This window comes from Pipistrellus hanaki, assembly GCF_964339955.1.
Source record: "Pipistrellus hanaki genome assembly, chromosome: 1".
NCBI classification, from domain to species: domain Eukaryota; kingdom Metazoa; phylum Chordata; class Mammalia; order Chiroptera; family Vespertilionidae; genus Pipistrellus; species Pipistrellus hanaki.
In genome coordinates, this window is record NC_140503.1 from 79,889,560 (window position 1) to 79,917,477 (window position 27,918).

The 27,918-nt window shown below is 37.1% G+C and overlaps 1 protein-coding gene across 3 annotated transcripts in view; it reads left to right on the forward strand.

Annotated features, from left to right (window-relative positions):
- The window catches only part of NUBPL (NUBP iron-sulfur cluster assembly factor, mitochondrial), a 218,021-nt gene that overhangs the window by 65,914 nt on the left and 124,189 nt on the right, over nt 1-27,918 (forward strand). For all 3 annotated transcript variants that reach the window (XM_084875076.1, XM_084875077.1, XM_084875078.1), the window contains 2 exons: nt 19,351-19,390; nt 19,481-19,571. In XM_084875076.1, coding sequence (XP_084731202.1) covers nt 19,351-19,390; nt 19,481-19,571 — 131 coding nt within the window. The remainder of the gene's footprint in view (nt 1-19,350; nt 19,391-19,480; nt 19,572-27,918) is intronic.

A 27,918-nucleotide genomic window follows, 5' to 3' on the forward strand; every position in this document is an offset into this window, starting at 1 on the left:
GCTTTGGTCAGATTCCTCCCCCCTGTGCTGCATCCTGGAAATTGCCTCCAGGGCAGTGAACCAGGGCTGCCATAGGGCTCATCTCCTTGTGTCCCTTCTTTCGGGGATCATGGTCCTGCTGTTGTCCCATGTCTGAAAATGAAGTTTTAAATGTTTTATCCAGTTTTCTGGTTTTTAATAGTGTGTTTGTATTACAGGGAGAGGAGAGAGTAAATCCCGTTCCTATTACTCTTGTGTGCCTGGAAGCAAAGTTATGTTAATAACTTTTACAATTTATTTCTTTTTTTATATGTATTCTCTCTAGGATGCTAAGAAGTCAGATGAGTCCACCATATTTATAATCACCTTTGTTTTCACAACAATTAGATGCCATAGCTACTTGTATTAGTCTGAGTTCTCAGAGAATCAGAACCAATAGGATAGATTGAAAGATAGATAGATAGATAGGTAGGTAGATAGATAATAAGGAATTGGTTTACATGGTTAAGGAGGCTGAGAAGTCCCAAGATCTGCAGTCAGCAAGCTGGAGACCCTGGAGGGCAGATGGTAAAGTTCTAGTCCAAGTCCAAAGGCCCGAACACCGGGAGGGCTGGTGGTGTCAGTTCAGTCTGAGTCCGATGGCAGGTGTGATCCCAGTGCAAAGACTGGCAGACTGTCCTCTTTCCTCTGCCTTTTGTTCTCTTCAGGCCTTCAGTGGATTGGCTCAGGCCCACCATGTTGGGGAGGACAATCCACTTAACTCCTCTAGAAACTCCCTTCCAGACACACTCAAAATACAGCAAACCCTCGATTTTGCAGGAATCACTTTAATGGATTTTTTGGATTTAAAAAAATATATATATTTTTATTGATTTCAGAGAGGATAGGAGAGGGAGAGAGTGATAGAAACATCAATGATGAGAGAGAATAATTGATCAGCTGCTTCCTGCATATTCCCTGCTGGGGACAAAAATGTGCAACCCAGGCTTATGCCCTTGACCAGAATTGAACCTGAGACCCTTTAGTCCTCAGGCCAATGCTCTATCCACTGAGCAAAACCAGCTAGGGCCAAACTTTTGGATTTAATGGACAAAATTTCTGTTCCTTATGTTATATGTGAAAATTAATACCCTGTTAATTTTAAAATGCTTTTAACCAAGATTAACTTACAATTACATTAACAGGTTATTTTTTTGTGTGATTAATTCATTATTATTTTTTAACAAATTTTAGTGAATAGTCCATATGTTGGAAAGAAACACTGTAATAATTTCACTGATATAAATAAATATTGCATATCTACAACTAGAGTATGTATGTTTAAATCCAAGAATAACTGCTTGTAAACAATGTTTGGCAAATGATTAGAACGTGATCACACCTTATTGCGTGTGTTTCTATTGTCGTATGGCATGACTTTCTGCAGCAATTTTAACATGTGTAGGCTAATATTTGGATGTGTTCTTAGTCATGCCCCAGTCGTGTGTCTTTGCTTATTGTTGGTAACTGGTGAATTCATGCATTTCTAGACCTATTCAGTATAAACTTAAAATTACTGTAATACATATAGAAAACTTTTCTGTGAAGTCAAAACTTTTCATATGTACTTAATTACATGACTGTGTCTACATAAGTAAAAAAACACACAGGTAAACGAACTAATTTGTTAATTTTTTAGCATACGCATTCAGAAAACATACTTTATTATATAACGGACTTTCGGCTTTCATGGATACCCTTTGCCCAAATTAGTCAGTTATATTGACATTTTACTGTATTTTAAAACCAAATATCTGGGAACCTCATGGCCCAAACAAATTGTCACAGTGCTGGATCTTTCAGCCTTGCTCTTCATCTAATTTGTGTAATCATGAATCTTGATTCTAAATGTATAACCTGTGATCCCTTTTCCTCCCACTATGTGAATTATTCCTGAGTTTATAATCGGCAATCTCAGTCACTTTGCAACAGAAACACATAACATGTTTAGATTATTTGACAGGAATTCTTTAAAGCATGTGGAAAAAGTGCAGAGAAACTACAGGAGATGGGATAACAACTGTGGCATAACAGTGAGCAATTACTACCTTGGGCGTGAAGAGGTGAGGGTGGGAGCGATCCAAACCTGGAAGGAGACAATCCTATGGAGATGTCTGCCTTAGGAGGAGCCTCCAGGGAGGGACCCAGCCAGCCCGCGGCCACACCACAGATGGAAAGCCAGGAAATTAAGTACCCTCACCTCCCTCTCCTTTCTCTTTCTGATCTCCTTTTGATGCAGTCCATCAGGGAACTGTTGGGTTAGAGCCATGGTCAGCAAATTGTGGCTTGCGAGCCACATGCAGCTCTTTGGCCCCTTGGGTGTGGCTCTTCCACAAAATACCACAGCCTGGGCGAGTCTATTTTGAAGAAGTGGCGTTAGAAGAAGTTTAAGTTTAAAAAATTTGGCTCTCAAAAAAAAATTTCAATCGTTATACTGTTGATATTTGGCTTTGTAGACTAACTAATGAGTTTGCCGACCACTGGGTTAGAGGACAGGGTGAGCTGGAGGGGCAAATGATAGATAATTAGCAAAGACCGGGAGCTGGGTTATAGTAATTACCTGGCCTCTTTCCTTCAGAAACACAAGTGTTTCAAGATATAAACCTAGGATTTGAAATGAGAGGAAATTGAGATTATAAAATGTCATCTTGCCTTTCTGGTGTATACAGTCACTTCTAAGAAGTGTTCTATGTAGATTTGATTAAAGCAGAAATAATATTAGATTATCTAGATTGTATTAAATTCATCAGCAGGTCTCTGTTATTTTATAGATAAGGATGGTAATATAAAAAATTAATGAATATCTTAACCCACAATGTACATATGCATAAGAAAATTATCCAGAGGAAAACAGAAAATATTAATGTCTATCAGAGTGGTTTATTCACATCTGAAGCATCATAGTGGTAATTATTTACATGTAAGCTGCATGCTACATGTCTCTTCTACTTCTAACTTAATAGACATGGGTAGTTAATTTTAGGTTTAATTCATCTTTCTGAAATCATTAAGAAGAATCTTGGTAGAAATGAGGTATTCCTTCCACCAAAAGACTGAAAACATTTAGTGCATGGTCTATGATGATAATTAATGAATTTGGAAAAATTGGGGAAAAGGCCTCTATTCTGCATCTTTGGCTGTGTATGAAATTCCAAGTTTGTGGAATTATAAAAATTATGGAATCCACAAATGTGTGATAAGTGATGATTTGGCTTTTGCCTAAACACCTGCAGTGAGGGAGATTTTACTATTTTATGACAGCTGTATTTATTGTTACTATTTTGAAGAAAAATCTGCCTTCCTATAACTTTCACGTTTTTACTAGTTCTGCCCTCATGAGAACCACCTAATATAATTCTTTATTTTTTTTTAAGATACTTTTTTTTTTTTTTTTCTTAAGAAAGAGAGGTAGGGAAAGGGAGAGAAAAACATTGATGTGAGAAAGAGACACAGATCAGCTGCCTCCTGCATGCCCCTGTCAAGGATCGGAGCCCACAACCTGGGCATGTGCCCTGACTGGGAATTGAACTGGCATCCTTTTGGTGCATGAGAAAATGCCCAACCAATTGAGCCACACCAGTCAGGGTCCTAATCTAATTCTTTTTTTCTTCAATAACCTGTGAAATATTTGTATACTATCATCACAGCCTTAAGTTTTATCAGCTAAACAACGTCCTACCTCATTTTTTTCTCATATAATGCAATTTCATGTACACTTGCCATTCTGGTTGTCTTTTTGGCCATGGGTCACTTTTGTGGATGAAAAGGGACACTGTAATAAATCTAAGCAAAAGAAATCCCATAGGATCTGATCATAAATTCCTAACTGGTCAGATTATGGTTGATAGCCAAGCTCTAGGCATATAACTTCTTTAGTAAGAGGTTTATCTTTATCTTGAGTAAGTCCTGTCCATTGTTTCTGTGCATATAATGGGAAAAGGCTAGAGAAGTCGTATGGCCTGGCCCTGCTAAGGCATTAGGGCTGAGTTAATTAAATCTTAGACCAAATATAGCAGGCTAATTTTTTAAGTTGATAATTTTGTGTGGCCTGTGAATGATGTTGCAAATATCCAAATGGTAATCTTTTCAAAGAGTGACCGAGTAACTTAATGAGGCCAAGAACCAACCCACATTTTTAATGGGTAGCTATAAACTAGAGAGCAAAAAGGGAACATATATGTCACAGTCATCAAATGTCAAAACTGTGAGAGATTTTGAAAATGAGTATGTCTAAATTAAGTTACAATGTGTAAATTCAAGTATCTCACTGTGATTTCAGTTTGTCTATTCCTTGGAACTTAGGCTGAAGGGGAAAAAAAATGACACACACGCAATAGGAAAGTAAGAGATTAAGGGAATGTGATGAACCTAGTTGTTTCCTAACTTCCATAACCATGGGGGTAGGGTAGGCATAAGCGTAAAGAAATAATGAAGTATAAAGAACTGATTCTATCGCTTTTCCTCATTCACTGTACTGCTCATCCATTTTGTATTGGGTGATTAAAAGTACATTCACTGCATCACATCAGAATATGCCTAGAAATAATGTTCAACTCTGGGCAACCTTACTTATTTGGAATACTGACAAAGCGTCGACATAAGAACATCCAAACATGCAGAAAACTTTTATAAGAATTTATTAGAGTTGATTTGAGCCAAACATAGGATATATCTGGAAGCAAGATCTGAGCAGAATGAGAAAAACGCTTCCCAGAATAACAGTTTGCAGTTTCTTTTCTGCATTTGGAATTGAGGGAAGATTAGATGAAAGTGGGAGAAAGCAGGGTGGGGAGTGTATTTCAGGATTATGTGCTCCCTTGAGGGTGTGAAAAGAGGCATTTCAAAGGCGTGTTTTCCTAGATCAGGGGTGGGGACCCTTTTTTTTCTGCCAAGGGGCCATTTGATACTTATCATTTATGGGCCATACAAATTTATCAACTTAAAAACTAGCCTGCTATAGTTGGTCAAACATTTAATTAACCCACCCGTAATGTCCTGGCAGGGCCAGACCAGATGATTTCACGGGCACGGCCCGCGGACTGGATGTTCCCCACCCCTGGTCTAGGTGGACAAATGAAGACAGGAAGCTGGTGGGCTGAAAATGGGAGGAGTTAAGGGACCTTAGGTTCTGTGTACAGACAGGAGAGGTATAATGAGGGAGTTCAGGGGAAGGGGAGTTCCAAACAAAGGAGAGTACAAAAGAATCAATTGGCATGATAAAATGTAGAAATGCCAAAATGATGCCAGTTAGTATAATGGGGGCAGGTTTATCTAAGATTCAAAAATAATTTAGAAGTTAGGCTTTTAAAAATTCACATTCTGCTCGGCCTGTGTGGCTCAGTGGTTGAGCATCTATGTAAGAACAAGGAGGAGCTCATGGTTAGATTCCTAGTCAGGACACTTGCTGGCTTGCAGGCTCAATCCCAGTAGGGGGTGTGCAGAAGGCAGCTGATCAATGGTCCTCTCTCATCATTGATGTATTTTTTATCCCTCTCTCCTTCCTTCCTCTGAAATTAATAAAAATTAAAAACTTAGAAAAAAAGAATTCCCATTCCTTTAAGTTAGCAGTGAGGAATGTCAGGCCCACAGGCCATATAAGGCCCGTGAAATCATCTGGTCTGGCCCTGCCAGGACATTACGGGTGGGTTAATTAAATGTTTGACCAACTATAGCAGGCTAGTTTTTAAGTTGATAAATTTGTATGGCCCATAAATGATAAGTATCAAATGGCCCCTTGGCAGAAAAAAAGGGTCCCCACCCCTGATCTAGGAAAACACGCCTTTGAAATGCCTCTTTTCACACCCTCAAGGGAGCACATAATCCTGAAATACACTCCCCACCCTGCTTTCTCCCACCTTCATCTAATCTTCCCTCAATTCCAAATGCAGAAAAGAAACTGCAAACTGTTATTCTGGGAAGCGTTTTTCTCATTCTGCTCAGATCTTGCTTCCAGATATATCCTATGTTTGGCTCAAATCAACTCTAATAAATTCTTATAAAAGTTTTCTGCATGTTTGGATGTTCTTATGTCGACGCTTTGTCAGTATTCCAAATAAGTAAGGTTGCCCAGAGTTGAACATTATTTCTAGGCATATTCTGATGTGATGCAGTGAATGTACTTTTAATCACCCAATACAAAATGGATGAGCAGTACAGTGAATGAGGAAAAGCGATAGAATCAGTTCTTTATACTTCATTATTTCTTTACGCTTATGCCTACCCTACCCCCATAGTTATGGAAGTTAGGAAACATCTAGGTTCATCACATTCCCTTAATCTTTTACTTTCCTATTGAGTGTGTGTCATTTTTTTTCCCCTTCAGCCTAAGTTCCAAGGAATAGACAAACTGAAATCACAGTGAGATACTTGAATTTACACATTGTAACTTAATTTGGACATACTCATTTTCAAAATCTCTCACAGTTTTGACATTTGATGACTGTGACATATATGTTCCTTTTTTGCTCTCTAGTTTATAGCTACCCATTAAAAATGTGGGTTGGTTCTTGGCCTCGTTAAGATACCTGGTCACTCTGAAAAGATTACCTTTAACCTGTTATGGTAAATAAAATAGTCCAAGTAGCCAGCCAGGAGATTCAAGTAAGTAATAAATACTGGTGGACATGTACAGTTTTATTTATAGCTATGATTTATGTCATATCTAATTCTTGGTTATCATTTTGTAAAAGCAGCAGCAATAAACTACAAACTAATTTGTCTGTTGAATCTCCCTGGCAATAAAATGAATGCAGCATTGTGGCATTGAGCCAGATAGAACATAAGACAGCAGAATCCAATCACTCAGTAGAGATTAGTTGCATCTTTTGTAAGAATATCACCATGTTAAAGCAGGCAATTAAATGTTGTGTTAAAAGGTTGCTTTAAAAACTGAGAGAATGTATGGTATATTGGGTTGCTTAAAAATTCGTAGTATTACAAACAAACAACGAAATGAAAACTTAGCATGCTAGCAAGTAGACCTCTTCTGGAAGATGCCCCTAGGCTCTGTTGTCCTGTCTTAGTAACATGCTATCTTTAGTTATGAAACAAATCAAATCTATTAGGTTAGGTACTAAATTTAGAAAAAATTAGTACTTTGTTTTGGTACTAAATTTAGAAAAATGTTTTATAATCATTGTGATACTAGATGTTTGCATTCTTTGAAAATATATTTTTATTGATTTCAGAGAGAAAGTGAGAGGGAAAGAGAGATAGAAACATCAATGATGAGATAGAATGATTTGTTGTCTGTCTCCTGCATGCCCCATGCTGAGGATTGAGTTCACAACCCGGGCATGGGCCCTGACTGGGAATCGAGCTATCACGTTGTGGTTGATAGGTAGACACTCAGCCACTGAACCAACTTAGCTGGGCATTTGTATTTAAAAAAAAAAAAAAAAAATCTTTATTGTTCAGATTATTATATTATTCCTCTTTTTTTCTCCCATAGTTCCCCTCCACCCGGTTTGTACCTCACCCTCTATCCTTACCCCTCCCCCCCACTGTCCTCATCCATAGGTGTACAATTTTTGTCCAGTCACATCCCACACCCCTCACACCCTTTTCCTTCCAAGAATTGTCAGTCCACTCCCTTTCTATGCCCCTGGTTCTATTATATTCACCAGTTTATTCTGTTCATCATATATTTTATTCACTTGATATTTAGATTATCTTGTTGATGGATATGTATTTGTTGTTCATACTTTTTATTTTGACCTTTTTCTTCTTCCTCTTCATAAAGAATACCTTTCAGCATTTCATATAATATTGGTTTGGCTATGATGAACTCCTTTAGCTTTTTCTTATCTGTGAAGCTCTTTATCTGATCTTCAATTCTGAATGATAGCTTTTCTGGGTAGAGCAATCTTGGTTGTAGGTTGTTATTTATCACTTTGAATATTTCTTGCTACTCCCATCCGGCTTGCATAATTTCTGTTGAGAAATCAGCTGACAATCGTATGGGTGATCCCTTATTATAGGTACTGTTTTTCTCTTGCTGCTTTTAATATTTTCTCTTTGTCTTTTGCTCTTGGCATTTTAATTATGATGTGTTTTGGTATGGTCCTCTTTGGATTCCTCTTGTTCGGAGTTCTGTGCACTTCCTGGACTTGTAAGTCTATTTCTTTCACCAGGTGGGGCAAGTTTTCAGTTATTATTTCTTCAAATAGGTTTTCAGTATCTTGCTCTCTCTCTTCTGGCACCCCATAATTCTGATGTTGGTATGCTTGAATTTGTCCCAGAGGCTCCTTATACTATCTTTATATTTTTTTAATTTTTTTTTTCCTTTTTGCTTTGCCTGTTGGGTGTTTTTTGCTTCTTTGTATTTCAAATCTTTGATTTGATTCTTGCGATCCTCTAGTCTGCTGTTGGATCTTTGTACATTATTTTTTATTTCAGTCAGTGTATGCTTAATTTCTAGTTGATCCTTTTTCATATCCTTTAGGGTCTCACTAAATTTATCAGCCTTTTCTAGACAGTTCTTGAAAAACCTTATAACTGTGGTTTTGAACTCTATTTTTGGAGTCATTTGCTTTCCTCCATTTCTTCCATTTGTGACCTGTTTCTTTGTCTCTGCATTTTAGCTGCTTCCCTGAGTTGATAAAGTGGCTTTGTGTGCTAGGTGTCCTATAGGGCCTAGTGGCTCAGCCTCCCCAGTTACCTGAGGTGGACACTCTTGGTGCACCCCTTTGTGGGCTGTGTACAGTCTTGTTGTAGTTAAGCCTTGATTGCTGTTGGTATCACTGGGAGGAATTGACCTCCATGCCAGTTGGCTGTGAGGATCAGCTGTGTCTACAATGGGAGAACTTCTGTGCTGGAGACATCCTTATGAGACAAGACTTGCTTCATTGGTGCTTTGGTGTACCCCTGGCTCTTGGATCTCCAAGGTGGTGCTAATTTAGCCTCTGCCTGAGGCCACCCAGAAGGAGCTAGGAAGAGAGTTGCAGATTCCTCTTCTTTGGGATTTGGAGTTGCCCGGATGAGGCCCAGTTGTGAAGCAATGCAAGCTGCTGTGGGGCCTTGGGCCTTCTTTTGGATGTTCTGGGTCTCACTGACTCAGCTGCAGTTTGTTAGGTAAGTTTAGAATCCAAAGGACCAGGCCATTCATATGCAAAAGCCTCTGCACTCAGCTTGAATGGGACAGGTTCTTAGGGTGGAGCAAACCGCAGTGGCTTCCTGTCAGCCCAGCCCTAAGAGGCCCTGGGTCTCAGTGTTCTGTGGTAATTGCTGCCAGCACCTCTAAGCGAAAGCCACCCTTAAGTTCCGCCTGCTGCCAGACAATCCAGTTTCTCCCAGTATGAGTCTGGATCCCCAGAGTCTGGCCCGGAACTGGAGTTCAGAGCAGTTGGGAGCTTTTGTCTCCCTCTCACTTGGAAAAAGCCAGCCGTGTACTCAGTTGCCAGCCCTCTCCATGCATGTGCCTCTGTACCTCTGTCTTCCGCAGCTCCTGTGAATCTCAGTGTGCTTTTTCTCTTTCCTTCTAGTTGTAGAATTTCCACTCAGCCAGCCTTCCTGTAGTTCTGGATGATGTCTGTTTTGTCTTTTAGTTGTAGTTTTGAAATTGTTGTGGGAGACAGCATTTCAGGTGTTTATCTATGCCGCCATATTGGTTTCTCTCTGTATTTGTTTTTAAAGGTGTTTGAAACATTTAAGTAAATCAAACATATCATAGAAATTTACGTTAGCTTTGGATTTTAATTTGAAATATTTAATAAATTTTGAACATATATTGTATAGTAACTAGGATTATGTCTGGTTATGAGTGAAAAAAAACAACACAATTGTGACTTAAACAAGATTGATTGTTTCTCTTTCACATAAGAGTTTGGAAGCCATCTATTCAGGCTGATATGACAATTTTATTTCACAAAGACCTCAGAAACCAAGGTTTTCCCCAGATCCTTGGTACTCTACACCTGGGAGGATTTTAATTTGAAAGGTGTAAAATAATTTGATTAAGTTTCTCAACAGTATTAGAACATTCAATATAATAATTGGATTTCATCCATTAATTAGTTCAGAGTAATAAATTTATAAGAGTTGTTTAGATATTTCGAATGATTGTAATAGTTTGTAAGGCTACCCTCTGAGGCATTTGGAAAGTTTGATAGAATCAGACTTATTTGATTTATAGAGTTAGTTTTAAATGTTTAAGGCAACTTAATTTAACTAGCTTTATAATTTTGGAGATAATTGGTTAGGAGAATTTATTAATGAGTTAATTGAACAGGAATAAAAGGAAGTAGTTTTTATACTAAAATTATAAATTATATATAAAGTAACAAAATTTGTAAGATGAACATCCAAGCTTATAAAAACTGTTTAAAAACACAGTGTTTTCTTTTTTTAATGTTTTGATTTTTTGTTGTTAATCCTCACCCGAGGATATTTTTCCCTTGGCTTTTAGATAGAATGTAAGGGAGGGAGAGAGATAATGAGAAACATCTATGTGAAGAGACTCATCAATTGGTTGCTTTCCCCATGGGCCCTGACCAAGCCTGCAACCAAGGTACCTGCCCTTGACCGAAATTGAACCTGGGACCTTTAAGTATGTGGGCTGATGCTCTATCCACTGAGCAAAACTGCCTAGGGCAAAACACACTATTTTAATTAGTTAAATATTAAATACAAGTAGCTATGGGTAATCATTTTTTTTCATAATAATGTCCCCCATACATTGACATTCCAGAAAGACAAGATGCTATGTACATGGAGTTGAGACTGCTGAAGTTATTTTTTTTTAAATTTTTAAGCATATATTTTATGTTCTCAAAAGAAGTAAATAATCTCTTTAACATTTACATAACATCTTTTATTAAATTTTAACAAGTTTAGCTCTTTGCTGTTAGAAGATTCAAATTAAAGTTGTTGTTTTTTTCCTTCCCCCACCCTCCCCAATAGTAATAGTTTTTGTAAAAAATGTTAGGCATATATACAGAGGGCGTCTTTAAGACCTGAAATTGTTGACATCGGTGTAAGTTCAAGTAATTGCAAATGTTTGTAAAGATAAAACCTAACAAAGTTTGTTATGGGAATGGCTTTCATTGCAAAATGTTGTCTTCATGCTTAATATCCTTTACCTACTTTTTTGAAGACTAGATATCATAAACATTTCTGTGTTTAAAAATTGTTTTGAAATTCAATACTATTCCAGATCTTTGGCTATTGGTTTAAAAAGCTGAATTGTTTTTCAAATTTTAACCTAGCTTTTTTAGTATGAGTGACATTTTTGAGGAAGGAGGTACCTCAGATATTAATACCCATTTAAGTATTTTTTTCTCTTTAGATAAATGATGGCATTTTTGAATATTTTCAATATCTTTACTGATTACTTAATTTATTTTATTGTATTTTTATTTCAGAGAGGAAGAGAAAGGGAGTGAAAGATAGAAACATCAATCATGAGAATCATTGTTGGCTGCCTCTTACATGCCCCACACTGAGGACCCAGCCCACAATTCAGAAATGAGCCCTGACTGGGAATTGAACTGGTTCTTGGGTTGATGCTCAACCACTAAGCCATGCCAGCTGGGCATGTGCCCTGATTTTAAAGACACCAATACTATATAAAATTGCCAAGTTTGTAAGGTGTTTCTTTGAAGAATGAAGTTTTTCTTTGTATCAAAGACCCTGTGACTAGGCCAAATTCTGTTTTTGTTTTTGTTTTTGTTTTTTTTTTTGTAGCACTTGTTTTGGTTGCAAGTTTACATTTGTCTAATGATTGTTTGATTAGTGTCTGTCTTTCCCATAGAGTTTATATTTCATGATGGAAGATACTGTGTGTTTTTTTCTTTGCCATTGTATCCCTAGTTCCAAACCTTGGGCTTGATATGTAGTAGGTGCTCAATAAATATGTCAAATGAGTGAGTGAATGAAAAGAATTCTCTTAAGTGGTGAATGTTTATTGATCCTTCAAAATAAAATTCATTTTTAGAGAAATTAATTTATATGTAGTCTTTCTTAGAGTTACAGATATTACATAAATTAATTGCCTATAATCTTGAATGGCACAGAATGGAATTTTTAAAGCAGTTGTTATTTTAGAAATGCTTTAATGGCAGTTTGTAACCAAAATCACAAAACTATCCAACATTGCAAAATTTTATTACCCTTCTGGACAGTCTCCAGTTTACTGTGAGATCATAGATATCAGTGACTCTGCTTCCTATTACCTTTTTTCTTTTATCTGTTATCTATATAATCTGATACTCGAGCCATTCACATAAACTCCCAAACCTCTAGTGTAACTGAATGGGTAGTGTAGTAAGACTTTTATTGTATATACAAAGTGTTTACTGAAAGGAGCTGATTCCTGAGTATTTGTAAGTGTATTATCTTTTATAGATTTTATTTTTATTATAATTTATGTTTATTATTCTATAGTTATATCTTTTTATGGTAGCATTTTTTATGTTAAATAGATATTTTCAGTAAACTTCTTAAAATAGTTTTTTATTTTTATGCTTTGTATTTTTCCCTCTTTTCTTAAAACAAATTGAGTTCATGCATTTTTAATTCTTTATTGTTGAAAGTATTACATATGTCTCCTCCCCCACCACCCATTGACCTCTCCCAGTCTGCCCCTGCCCCCTAGCACAGATCCTCACTCCCCTATTGTCTGTATCTATTGTTTATGCTTATATGTATGCAATTTTTTTTTTATTATTCTGGTATAAAGGCCATACTGAAACTGTACATCTGTTTATTTTCTTTATTTTATTCTGTTTATATTTTTAATATTGGGTCTTTTTATGATGGCAGTCATAATTTTGTCTTAATATTTTTTTGTTTAGACTTTATTGTTGCTTCACAATATTCACAGTAACAGGAATTTAGTTATTGTGAGAAGTTTAGCTTTATGTGAAGCCCTTGTCATGTGCTAAGTTATCTTTTTCTTTTTATTTTATTTTATATTTTATTGATTTTGTACAGAGAGGAAGGGAGAGAGATAGAGAGTTAGAAACATCGATGAGAGAGAGTCATCGATCAGCTGCCTCTTGCACATCCCCTACTGGTGATATGCCCGCAACCAAGGTACATGCCCTTGACCGGAATCAAGCCCGAGTCCCTTCAGTCCCCAAGGCGACGCTCTATCCATTGAGCCAAACCAGTCTCGGCTTAAGTTATCTTTTTCTCATCCCAGTATGTCACTTTTGGATTTGCTAACTTGCGACTGACTGCTTCTCTTTCTTCACTTTCTTTGCATGCATTACTAGGATTTTTCAAATTCCAGCAGCTCCTGCATCTCTTGTATTTGAGCTCACTATTGCTGCTTAAAAATGAATTGGAGATTTTTTTTAGAGCCAGGCAGGTTAATAGAAGAAAACCACTTTTTATGTCATAACATTTGATGAGAAGGAAGGTTGGAAATGTCACTATATAAACAGAAATGTTGGGAATTACAGAAATTTAGTTAAGAGATATTAAAATAGCCCAAAACAGTAACTACAACTTTACAGCTGATAACCCTAGCTACCATATTAAAATAGCCCAAAACAGTCAACTACAACTTTACAGCTGATAACCCTAGCTATAATGTAAAGGTGATTCACATTAATTACAGAATAACTTAGTTCATCAGTGCAGTGCTAAATCAGGGAACTTGTCTGGGTATCATCAAGCAATAGAAGGAAAATCTGCTCCTATATTAGCTAATCTTCCAACTCTTGTCATCTTCGGGTCTCAAATATGTTGGTGTGACCTTCTACTTCCTGCTTCTTTGGATATATATGTGGAAAGAATGTGAGACTAATTGCAAATCCTTACTGCTTTTGTTGCTAGCTACTTAACTTTGGGCAGATTAATTTTTTTATTTTTTATTTTCAACTACTTCATGTGACATATGATATATGAAGACTTTATATGTCATACAGCTACTAAGTGGCTAATTTGCATATAATAAATTACATTTTACTGCACTAAAACATACCTCGATGGCCAAAAAGAGGGTGTGCAGGTTTATTCTAATATCTATTAACTTTTGATTGTTTACAAAATTGTTTTGGCCATTATGTAAACAGTAGAGACCTGATGCACGAAGATTCATGCAAGAATGGGCCTGCCTTCCCTTGGTTGCCAGTTCTGCTTTTGTTCCGGCCTGGAGCCGCCTTTCTGCCTTCCCACACTGCACAGAGGCCTAGAGCAGCTGGGGCAATGCAGAACCCTGTATGGTTGCCATGGCCGCTTGGTGCCTGTGTGTGCAAATTAACCCGCCACCTTTGTTGGGTTAATTTGCATACTCCTGATTGGTGGGCATCTTGAAGGTATGGTCAATTTACATCTTTCTCTTTTATTAGTGTAGATATGTTTTTGAACACCAGCTGTACTAAGCAAGGGGAATATGGTATTTAGTTGGGGAGATAGGATAGAAATATAAGAAAGATAAACAATCACACAGGATAACATTGTCAGATGCTAGAGGAGATTAGTAGAGGGAATGATTATGGAGAACTGGTTTGGAGGCTCCCATGGATGAAGGGAATTTAGATAAGCAGAGAGGAGGTTGGGAATAGCCTTCTACACTGTAAAATGGAGATATTATAGTACTTGTTTCATAGGATTGCTATAAGGATTCAATGAAATACAATATCTTTAAAGTATCTGTGCAGTGCTGTATGACACATAATGTAATTGCTATTTTTGTTACTCTTCTGGACTGAATATAGTGTGGTTCCTTCTGTCATCTTTAAATTTGTTCCTTCACAGATGCCTGAATATCCCTTTAACTGGGAGGTATCACATAGTTTTCCTCTTAAATAACAGCTGGTTACCTGAAACATAATGTTTAAAAAATTCCGAGTCCATACTTGGCTTAAGCAGGAAAGAATGTGATCAGTTAGTGATATGAAGTCAGGTGTAAGGTGGGCTGGAGGCCAGGAATAGTGGTGTATAAGTTGTTGGAATAACAGTATGTAAAGCAAGTATTTATCATCAGTACCTAAGTCCCGTTATTGCCTATTTTTTTTTCTAGTCTTCCTTTCAGTTCTTCCTGTTACATTCTACAATAGAAACTGACAAGTATTCAGAAGTAGGGTGCCAAATTTGTCTCTATATGTCTAGTTACTCAGTAAATATGTTTTGAATGATTAACTAAGTGAAGAAAATGTTAGCCTCAGAGTAGAGAAGATCCTGAGATATGATCCCAACATTTAAAAATACTTTTATCCTCTACAGAGCTTAAGTTCTCAAGGATGTTTACTTTTTTTAAAAAAAATTTCTTTATTGATTAAGGTGTTACATATGTTATTCCCTCATTATCCCCCCATCCTCCCCACTTATGCTCTCTCCCCCCTGTTGTCTGTGTCCATTGATCGTGGTTTATTTTTATCAGGTTATTTTCCTAATGGAAACTACCCACGTGAGACAATGAAAATCTTTTTTAAAAATATTTAAAATCAATATTTTTTACAGAGAGGAAGGGAGAGGGATAGATAGCTAGAAACATCAATCAACTGTCTCCTGCACACCTTCTACTGGGGATGTGCCCACAACCAAGGAATCGAATCTGCAGGCTGACGCTCTATCTATTGAGCCAAATCGGTTTTGGTGACAATGAGGATCTTGATTAGGGAAGAGATGGGCTGGAACAGAAAGAGGCATTTTTTATTAGGAAAGAGGTTGGATTTTAAGAAATGTAAGTCTGAATGGCTTTCAGCTTTGAGATGAGTGGGTGCCAGGGATGGGATAATAGGGTTCCAGGCTGGTTCAAAAAGGGGAAAGTATGGTGAAGATAAATGACATTTTAATATTAATAGTGATATTAACAGTAAAAACACTAGAAATTTTTCTTCATAGTCTTGCTTTCTGCTCCATTCTCTAATATTCTATGTGCCCTACTTTCTATTCCTAGAAACAGTTTTGTAATATTGCCTTTGACTGTCCAGGTTGGCACTCGAGCTTTGACCTTTCTCATTCTCCCATCTTTACTCACATTTTATTCTACTTCCCTTTGCTTATTTTCTTTTATCCTAGGAACACAGGTGGGTATTCTAAACCTTTCCTGGGTACTATTAATAGGTGGAACTACATTGTCATACCCAGTCACCTGACATTCTTCTGAAAGAACAATAGTGAATGCAATTTCCTTCTTGTATCTGATTTTCCATAAGAGAGGGTCTTGGTTTCAGAAAGGAAGAAAGGAGTAGGAAAATGGATGGTGAGAAAATGAAATTACAGAACTTGCACTGGCTGTCCCTTCCTACTTTTTGTTGTTGTTGTTAATACTCACCCGAGGATATTTTTTCCATTGATTTTTAGAGCGAAAGGAAGAGAGAGGTAGAGTCAGAGAGAAACATGGATGTGAGAGAGACATATTGATTGGTTGCTTCATCAGGGATTGAGCCTGCAACGGCGACTATGAAGAAAATTTTCTAATGTTTTTACAAGTAAACACCTATCACTGTTAATATTAAAATGTCACTTATCTTCACCATACTTTCCCTTTTTGTACCAGCCTGGAACCCTATTATCCCATCCCTGGCACCCACACATCTCAAAGCTGAAAGCCATTCAGACATACATTTTTTAAAATCCAACGTCTTGCATATGTAGGGAGGGGTTTGGGATGGGAATGTGGGGATAAGGACAATTATGTGAGACTATAATCAATAAAATAAATAAAAAAAATCCAACGTCTTTCCTAATCAAGACTGCCCCTTTCTGTTCCAGCCCATTTCTTCCCTAATCAAGATTCTCATTGTCACCAGAACCTTGACTGGAATCAAACCCTTGATCCTTCAGTCTGTGAGGTGTTGCTCAACCACTGAATCAAACCGATAGGGCTGTCCTTTCCTACTTTTTAAAAGTTATTTATCTTTGAGTAATGTGGGTAAAAGTTTTGTTTTTATAAAACTGTTTTGTTCATTAATTTACTCTGTTTACATATTCCTTAAAATTCATGACATGAGATTACATATTCTTGGCCACACTCCATCTTCATTTTTAAAAATGGACTTAATGTCTCTAATTATATGATTTAACTTATAGTTTTTTTTTAAACTATAATTGTATTTCTGAACCTTGATGTTCAACTATATTTAAAACTCTTCATTTTGGAGCCAGGAAATAGAGTAGAAGTACAGAGGTGCTTTAGGCTTACTGTGAATACAAGTAAATGGAAATGTCCACTACTTAACAATGGGATCACTACAGAAAGATCTGATTCTAGATCAGAGTTATCTTTGATGTCAACTTTAAAGCAGTCATTCTTATGCCTCTTTCCTTTTTACCTAGTTTTTCAGTTTGATTTGATCACAATATCTGTTCTATATTTAACTAATTCTATTTATAATTAATTTATAATATAAAAGTCTCAAAATCTGTTTAAAATCTGCTGGCGACATTCAGTCCATTAATTAAATTCATACCTGTTAAGACGCTAGATCTTTGTGGTAATAGAGTGAGGAGGATTCAACAGAGAGTCATTCATCCTGTGAGTGGCATTGTCGCAATTGAACTGGTTTTACTTGCAGTAAGAATTTCTTGTGCTTCCATGGATGAGCTATCAAGGAGATACAATGAGGTAGGAAATAATGATCTGTGTCAGGTAATGATGTTCTCTTCAAAATGTTGTGACAAGGCAGTTTCTAGGTAAATAATAGTACTTTGTTAGTTTTTAAGTAAGTTTATGTGGAGGAATTGTGTACATTCTAAAAAATAACATTCTGTGGAAAATTAATTAATTATAACTATAATGATGAGTTGTTATTCATTCTTTCTCTGTTAATTTAAAAGTTTGTCTTCAGCCTATGCCAACATTCAATTCTGATAATTTTATTATTTAAAGTAAAAAGCATTGGGGCACTATTAATTTGTTTTACTGATACATAGGAGTAGATAATGAAGAATGTGCCTTTTTCTTTTTAATGTATATACTGTATATATTTAGGAGTTCATGTATACTTTCCTCTGTTAAATTCTGAAGAAACATATTTAACAACATGCCAATGAATCTGCTTATTTTGCTGAGCTTTCAGTTTATAATTTATTATCCATTAAACTATAAGAAATATTTAAAGTGCATTTTTTTTGTGTGTGTGTATTAAGATTTAACAAAGATTTTTACTTTACAGTGTTAGAGATTTTGATATTCAGTTTTGTGACCAGACTGTTGACTCTCCAGTGTCTTAGTCTCTTCAGGCTGCTATAACAAAAATACCATAGACTGTGACTTAAAACACAAACATTTTCCACAGGTCAGGAGGCTCGGAAGTCCACAATCAAGGCGCTAACAGATTTGAATCTTGGTTCATATACAGTCAACTTCTCACTGTGTCCTTTTGTAGCAGAAAAAGCAGGAGAGCACTCTGGAGTCTGTTTTATAAGAGCACTGATCCCATTCATGAGAGCACCTCCCTCATGACCATATCACCTCCCACAGAGTCCATCTTCTAGTTCCATCACATTGGGGTTTAGTATTTTAACATAAATCTCCCTACATTGGTAGTTATTGGGGATATGTGCTGGACTTGTCTTTTGTTCTGGGTAGAGTGGAAAGAAATGGACAGATATAATAAAAAAAGATTAGTCACAATTAAAGAAGAATTTAGTTAACTGGAATGTAGATAAAAAGAAAATACCCAGAATACAGTACATAAAGAAAAGGGGAAAAGGGATGAAAATTTGAGAGACATGGAGGATAGCATCAGAAGGTCAAACATAGATCTAATTAGAGTTCTAGAAGGAGATAATGGAGAAAATATGATAGAGACAATATTTAAGAGATAATAGTTAAGAATTTTCCAAGATAGAACTAAAATTCAGGACAATAGTATATGAGTTGGCCTGGGAAGGAGAGTGATGGATTTGAAGAATTCAAAGGGAAAAAAGTATTGATTCATTTTACACATTTGTTTAAATTACTGGGAAATCATTGTAAGAATAGAAATGGACTGTATGATTTCTATTTTCAAAAAGGGAAATGTAATGAGAAGAATCTCAATATAAAATAAGCCTACCAAAAACAAATTGAGGTGAAGAGAAAATATAAAATAGAATAGTAGATATGAATTCAAATATCTCAGCAATATAAATATTATATAATTCTCCAGTTCAATAATAATATTGTAAGTGGAAAAAAATTAAAAGAAAAGCAAAATCTAGATAGGTTAAAGCATTATCTCACCTATTTTTAGATGTTACATCTATTGGAAGTATTAGTTTTATGCTTGGTAAATGTTTAAACTGTTGTAAATTGAGGTGAATTAGTTGGAGTTAAAAGAGCAGGAGTATGAATAGTCTATGTGTATTTTAATTTGAGACTTTGATGAGAACAAATCATTATGTTTATATATAATGACTTCTAAAAGACTTTTGTGTGTGTTTTTTTAATTTCAGACAACCTAATGAAGCCTCTTTTGAATTATGGTATTGCTTGGTGAGCATATCTTTTGTACTTTATATTTCTTTTCAGAATACTGTTGATTAATTTATGTAAATGAGCTGTATTTTTGATTCACTATTGTAGTATGTCTATGGGCTTCCTGGTTGAAGAGACTGCACCAGTTGTTTGGAGAGGCCTTATGGTGATGTCAGCCGTTGAAAAACTGTTGAGGCAGGTAAGAAACTTGCATTGAGTATCATTTTATCATTGGCACACTGTGGTTAATGCAGCTGCTTTTTGGAGAGCTGTTAAAATTTGCATTTAGGTTTCAGATGTTTTGCAAAAGAATCTAGTCGATAAGCTAAATGTATAATGAGTTATGTGGCGCCAAAATCAAATTTTACTGTTATGTGATTTAATCTTTTCTATTATTTATGAGTACTAAAAATCCAATATCTTATTTTATTTTGTTCTGTTGCTCTATTGAGGCTGCAATCAGATGGGAAAATCTATTTTATAAGTAATCTGCCTTCTTTAGATTTATGGTTAATCTCATTGTGGCCAGTATGAGTTATAAGGGCAGTGTAGAAATGGCTCAGTGTAGAAAAAATTATATAAACTATAGTGCTTCAGAACAAAATAAAATTTTGTTTTACCCTGAGTTCATACGGCTATATATTTGTGTATATAGTATCTGCCCAATCAACTTCAATTAATTCTTAATGAAGAGAACAGTTGATTGGATTTTTCTGAAAATATCAGAAGGGCTATATGTTATTTATAGAAATAAATTTTATTTTTTTTCTTAGTAGCTCTGAATTTATTAGTTAATTATATTCTAGGAAAATGTAATAAGTAATTTGGATTTTCTCCACCTATTTACAGCATTTACCTCATATTCAGATTTTACTTTGGATCAGGTACTATGCTATAGGTTGACAATTCTAATCATAGATATTCCTAATGTGTGTGTATGTGTGTGTGTATATATATATATATATATATATATATATATATGTACACATACACACACACACACACACACACACGCACAATTATTTCCAGTTGTGAATCAAGAAGATGAAATATGAAACTTTTCTGAAACTCTTCTTTTTTCATTGTAACATCATGTCTTCCTTCTGCTGCTTGAGTCTGATAAATGTACTCTTCTGTCACTGGGCTCAGTGTCATCCTATTCCTAGTACATTTATTTAAGTCTCTTGGCTGCATCTCCTCCTCTTTTACACTCAGTTTTCAAAATAGGTTTTTTTTGTTTTACTCTCAGCAACACCCTTTCTCTGCCAATTTCTTGTTGACCTTGAACTTGATTTGTGTTGGTAACAGCCCCTCTTTCTCTTTTTTTAAAGGAAATTCTAAGCAAATCTCAGTTCAATTTATAATAAAAGTTAGAGTCAATAGAAAGTTGGAAACACCAAAAGGAAATATCTTATTTTGTTGTGAGAATGTTTTAAATATGAATTTCCCCTTTCTATATTAGTGTTATAATTCCCAATAGGAAATGATTAAGAATTCCTCCCAAACCTTTGTGAATGGCCACTGAAGGTAGAAATACTTCAGCTTTCCACAGTGTCCATAGACTTATTAGAGATTCAAGTCAGTGATAAGAGATACAGAGATATAATTTTTTAAAAACGCCTGGCTGGGAGGCTCAGTTGGTTGGCACAATGCCTTTTACACCAAACAATTGTAGGTTTGATTCCCTATCAGGGCACATACCCAGGTTGTGTGTTTGATCCTCGGTTGGTGTGCATATGGGAGGCAACAGGTTGATGTTTCTCTTTCAAAATCAATAAAAGACATATCCTCAGGTGAGAATTAAAAAATAAAAAAAGAGATCCAGGTCAAGCTTCCAGCTCAGGGATGTAGCATCCCCATATTTATACCCATAACCTATCCCTAGCCAGATGTGCATGAGTTCTCTCTTTTCTACTTCAGTGTATCGTTTTTAAAATCCCAGGGACCCTTTTAAATCTCAAATTCCAACAGGTGACAAAAGGATCTTTGCTGGTGAGCGCTTGAGGGTGGCAGAGTGAGAGCATGTGTTCATGTGCCCTCAGGAGAGGGGCAAAGGGAGTTTCCCACAGAATTAGTGAGATTGAACCATTTAGCACAGCAAGCTCTTCCTCCTGGAGCCTGCACCTTTCCTCTCCCCATTTTGTTCCCCCCAGGCTAGTCACCTTTACCTTTCTCTCCCCTAAACTCCAAGGGCTATTCTTTTGTCTCTAACTTTCTAAATAAACGTTCTCTTACTTTAAAAAATTCTGATAGTAGAACTGATCCAAGATGGCTGCGCCCAGGTGACCACCTAGCCGCAGCTGCACACAACAATTTCAATAAAATACAACTAAAATATAAAACGGACATTGCCCAGAACTACAGGAAGGTTGACTGACTGGAAGTTCTACAGCGAGAAGTAAGGAGAAAACCAGAAGGAGGCGCGGAGGAGCTGGAAAGGCCCAAGGTACGGAGACGCGGCGCGCGGAGAGGACGGAGCCGGAGAGGAGGGAGGCCGAGTGCCTGGCGGGCGTTCCCTAGCGGAAAGGAGATAAAACTCCGACTGTGCTGGGCCCCCGACTGCTCTGAACCCCAATTCTAGGCCAGATCCCGGGGACCCAGGCTCATCCATAGGGAGCTGGGCTGTAAGGCGGAACCCCGGGGTAGTGGAGAAAGGAGGTCCTGGAGGTGCTCACACTGCCCCCAGAGAAGGGCCGGCCGGCTGTGCCGCGGGATTGCCCTGACGGGAAGGAGACTGGGGCTCCAGGCTGCTGTGAACGCCACCTCCAACTCCACTTCCAACTGAACTGAACCCCAATACCGGGCTCATTGGGGGAGAGCATAGACTGTTTGGCAGCAGGCGAAAATCGAGGGCACCTTTCTCTCAGAGGCGCCGGCAGCGAGCACTGAAGGACCCACATAGGGCGGGGCTGACGGAAGCCAAAGCTGCAGGCTCCACCCTGAAACCCCGTCCCATCTGTAACTGCGAAATGCGACAACAAAATAGATCACAAACGAAAGAAATGGAGGACAAAAAGCGTCTGGATATAGAGTTCAAATCTACGCTTATAAGGTTTTTCAAGAATTTCCTAGAAAAGATGGATAAGGCCCATGAGGATATGAAAAGAGATCAACTAGAATTAATAAGGAGTCAACAAGAAATGATAAGGGATCAACAAGAAATGATAAGGGATCAACAAGAAATAAAGAATACATTGTCTGAAATAAAAAATATTTTACAGAGTCCTAAAAACAGAAGGGAAGATCGCAAGAATCAAGTCAAAGATTTGGAACATAAAGAGCCAGAAGACACTCCTCCACAGAAGCTAGAAGGCAAGAGAATCCAGAAAATTGAAGATAATGTAAGAAACCTCTGGGACAACTTCAAGCGAACCAACATCAGAATTATGGGGGTCCCAGAAGATGAGAGACAGCAAGATATCGAAAACATAGTGAAAGAAATAGTGACAGAAAACTTCCCCCACCTGGTGAAAGAATTAGACTTACAAGTCCAGGAAGCGCACAGAACCCCAAACAAAAGGAATCCAAAGAGGACCACACCGAGACACATCATTATTAAAATTCCAAGAGCAAAAGATAAAGAGAGAATATTAAAAGAAGCAAGAGCAAAGAAGGTAGTAACTTATAAAGGAGCACCTATACGATTGTCAGCTGACTTCTCAACAGAAACCATGCAGGCCAGAAGGGAATGGCAAGAAATATTCAAGGTGATGAATAGCAAGAACCTACAGCCAAAAATAAGCTACCCAGCAAAGCTATCACTCAGAATCGAAGGCCAGATAAAGAGCTTCACTAATAAAAAAAAGCTAAAGGAGTTCATCACCACCAAACCAGAATTATATGAATTGCTGAAGGGGGTTCTTTCAGAAGAGAAAGTAAACAAAGATAAAAATTATGAACAACAAATACGTAATTATCAACAAGTGAATCTAAAAACCAAGGAAATTAAAAAAATCTGATGAATAATATTAACTGTTGAATATAATAGAATCAGAGGTATGGAAGGGGAGTGAACTGACGATTCTTGGGAAAAAGGGGAGAGGGGGGCGTGGGAAGAGACTGAACATAAACTGTGCACCTATGGATGAGGACAATGGGGAGAGGGGAAAGGGCAGAGGGTGGGGTGGGAACCTAGTGGAGGAGAGCAATGGTGGGGGGGGGGGGGAAGGAACATTTGTAATAATATGAAAAATAAAAACTTATTAAAAAAAAATAAAAATAAAATAAAAATAAATAAATAAATAAATAAAAATAAAAAATTCTGATAGTAAAAATTAATTAAGCTTCAAAAAGGTTGTGTCTGATTTCAGACTTATATTTAGTATCTGCTTTTATAAAAGAAGAAAATGGTTTGAGAAAAGAGGTGAAAGGATCAGAAGTCTGCAGGAACCAGAATATATTATTATTATTGTTATTATTATTATTTTGTGGAGTGTTGGGTAAGAGAGGAGGGGCAGGATCCCAATTCCATATTCAGTTAATGTCCTGCCATAACCCAACCTCTTTTATCTACTGCTGAATACTGTCAGAGAATCCTATATAATAAAAGAGTAATATGCAAATGGACCATCACTTCAACACACAACATGGCCGCCCCCATGTGGTCAAAGATGGCTGCCCCCATGTGAACACAAGATGGCCAGCAGAGAAGGGTAGTTGGGAGGGATCAAGCCTGCAAGGGAGGGTAGTTTGGGCGATCAGGCCTGCACGGGAGGACAGTTAGGGGTGGCCAGGCCTGCAAAGGAGGGCAGTTGGGGCAATTAGGCCTTCAGGGGAGGGCAGGTGGGAACGACCAAGCCAGCAGGGGAGGGCAGTTAGGTGCGAACAGGCTGGCAAGGGAGGATAGTTAGGGGGGACCAGGTCTGCAAAAGAGGGCAGTTGGGGGGATCAGGCCTGCAGGGGAGGGAATTTGGAGGGGGACCAGGCCTGCAGGGGAGGACAGTTAGGGGTGACCAGGCTGTCAGGGGAGGGCGGTTAGGAGAAATTAGACAGGTAGGCAGATGAGCGGTTGGGAGCCAGCTGTCCAACTGCCCAGTGGGAACGGGCCTAAACAGGCAATCGGACATCCCTTTACGGATCCCAGATTGGAGAGGGTGCAGGCTGGGTTGAGGGACAACCCCCACCCCTGTGCACGAATTTCATGCACCGGGGCTAAAGTATAGAATAATTGTGTTAATTGCCACCATTATATAATTTTAAAAAATATATATTTTATTGATTTTTTTTTAACAGAGAGAAAGGGAGAAGATAGAGAGCTAGAAACGTCGATGAGAGAGAAACATTGACCAGCTGCCTCTTGCACACCCCCTACCGGGGATGTGCCCGCAACCAAGGCCCTTGACCGGAATCGAACCTGGAACTTTTCAGTCCACAGACCTACGCTCTACCACTGAGCCAAACCGGCTTCAGCCATTACATAATTTTTGACTTTTCAATTCAGCCATTGTCTCAACACTTCAGTCATCTGATTTTATTTGTTCTTCTCAACATTTATTAAATGCTCAGCTTAAAAATATTTAGGGAATTTGATATCTGCTGGCAGAGGACCTACTAGAGATATAGAGATTGGGCTGTTTGACCATAAATTATATTAAAGTAACAAATTACTCTGATAAGTACTGAAGATACATATTTGGCAAACATACTACAAAATATCAGAATGGAATATAGAATGAGAAAATGGATCCATAACTTATTGTGCTGGGGTACTTAGAAAATGCCAAAAGTATTCACTAGGATATTAGAATGTTAGACTGCCTATTTACCTTACAGTCTTTTGTAAGGTCACCTCTATCATCTGTGCATTTTAACGGGAGCTGAAAAGCTGATATATTAATAGGACTTGAAAAGCGTACATTGTGACCATACTCATCATCTGAGCTACTAATTAAGGAGTGTTTTGTTTTTGCTTTTGTTTTGCTTTAGAAAGCAGACTAGCATTTGTTAAGTTTAACATCCTGTGTGAAAATATAGTAGCTGGATAGATGCTCTGTACAGCAGTGTACTGTAGAGGGGACAATGTTCTAGAAGTTTCTTACATGTCCTTTCCCAGTTATTATCTGTGGGGAAAAGATAAATACTTGTGGTTAGTTTGCCATCTTGAACTGGAAGTCTAGCTTAAAGTTTTTTTTTTCTCTCCCTTACAATATTATATTGAGTTAAACTTATACATACAATAGGATGTAAAGATCTTATATGTATAGTAGTTGAGTCCTTTTTATTGCTGAATAGTATTCTACTTCATGCATATAACCAAATAGTGTTTGTGTGTATTCTTTTGTTGATAGACATTTGGATAGTCTTCAGTTTTTGGCTATTATGAATAATGCTGGTTTAGATACTTGTACATGTGCTCTTAAGAGTTCCATTTGTTTTATATCTTTGTCAACATAGTGGTGTAAAATGGTTATCTTCTTAGGGTTTTAATTTGGGTTTCCCAGATAATGAAAGATGTTGAGCCTCGTTCATGTGCACATTAGATATTGCTTTATCTTCTTTTGTGAAGTGTCTATTGAAGTCTTATACTAATTTTATTTATTGGCCCATTTTCCTTCTTGTAATTGAATTGCAAGAGTTTTAATATATTTTGGCTAAGAGTGTCAGATAGATGTATTGGGAATATTTCTTCTAGTCTGTAGGTTGTCTTTTGATGTGCTGAAGTTTTAAATTTTCATGAAATTCAGTTTATCAAAAACATTTTCTTTAATGCTTGGTGCTTTTTGTGTTCTCTAAAAATTCTTTGCCTGTCTACCCCATGGTTATAAAGATAGTCTCAGGTATTTTTTTTCTCTCAAAACTTTATAGTTCTGGCTTGTACATCTTGAATTAATTTTTGATAAGTGAAGAGAGGTAAGAGTCAAGGTTTATATTTTTATAGTGTGGTATAATAGGAAATATATTTATTATTTGTTCTTGGATCTGGTACAAAACACCTAAAACCCTTTGAATTTCCTGAGTGATGGGGGTGTTTTTGTCCTTCATAAGGAGCCCCTTTTGGAGCACACCTGAATTCATGCTAGTGAGGTGACTTAGGTTGGATCTTCTAGATAGCTTCAAGATGGGACTTGTCACCAGGAAGACCAAGTGTTTAGAGGATTGGAACTCCCAGTCTCTCCCACTGATCTCTGGGAAGGGGAAAGGGAAGGAAGGTAGGCTGCAGATTAAGCTCTATAAAAACTTAAAATAATTTTTAAAATTTATTTATTGATTTTAGAGAGAGAGGGGAAAGGAGAGAGAGATAGATTTGTTGTTCCACTTATTTATGCATTCATTAGTCTTTTACTATAGGCTTGGATTTAAAGTCTATTTTGTCAGATATAAGTATTGCTATCCCAACTGTTTTTTCATTACCATTTGCATGAAATATCTTTTTCCATTTCTTTACTTTTAGTATGTGTGTATCTTTTGTTCTGAGGTATATCTTCTGAAGACAACATATACATGGGTTTTGTCTTCTTTTCTGTTCAGCTACTTTGTCTTTTGATTGGAGCATTGGAGCCATTTATATTTAAAGTGATAATTAATAGGTATATATTTATTGCCATTTTATTTTGTTAATTATGTTCCTTTTTTTATTGTTGTTGTCATCTCTTCCTCTTCCTTCTCCTCCTCCTCCAAGCATGCCTTTTAACATTTCTTGTAATACTGGTTTGGTGCTAACAAACTCCTATAGCTTTTTCTTGTCTGCAAAACTAATTTCTGCTTCAATTTTAAATGATAGCTTTGCTGGGTAAAGTAGGATTGGTTGTCGTTCCTTGCTGTTCATCACTTTGAATATTTCATGTCAATCTCTTCTGACCTGAAATGGTCTCTGTTGAGAAATCACTTGACAGGCATATGGGAGCTTCCTTGTAGGTAACTGACTGCCTTTCTCTTGCAGCTTTTAAGATTCTCTCTTTGCTGTTAACCTTTGCCATTTTAATTGTAATGTGTCTTGGTGTGGCCATTTTTTAATTCATCTTGTTTGGGACTCAGTGCACTTCCTGGACTTGTGTGTCTTTTTTTTTCTTCACCAGGTGAGAGAAGTTTTTAGTCTTTATTTCTTCAAATAGGTTCTTGCTCTCTCTCTTCTCCTTCTAGTATCCTTATGGCATGGATGTTGGTATGCTTCATGTTGTCCCAAAGGTATCAAAAACTGTCCTCAGATGTTAAAAATACATAGTTTTATTGATTTCAGAGAGGAAGGAAAAGGAGAGATAGAAACCTAAATGATGAGAGAGAATCATTGATTGGCTGCCCTTTGTATATCCTCCATTGGGGATTGAGCTCACAACCTTTCTGGGCATATGCCCCAACTGGTTCATAGGTCAATGCTCAACCACTGAACCACTTCAGCAGGGAATGTCCTCATTTTTTAAAATTATTTTTTTCTTTTTGCTGTTCTGATCGGGTGTTTTTTATTACCTTGTCTTCCAAATAGCTGATTCACTCCTCTGCTTTATCAAACCTACTGTTTAGTCCTTCCAGTGTAGTATTTATTTCAGATATGACATTCTTAATTTCTGACTGATCCTTTTTTAATGTTTTCTATATCATTTTTCATTCTG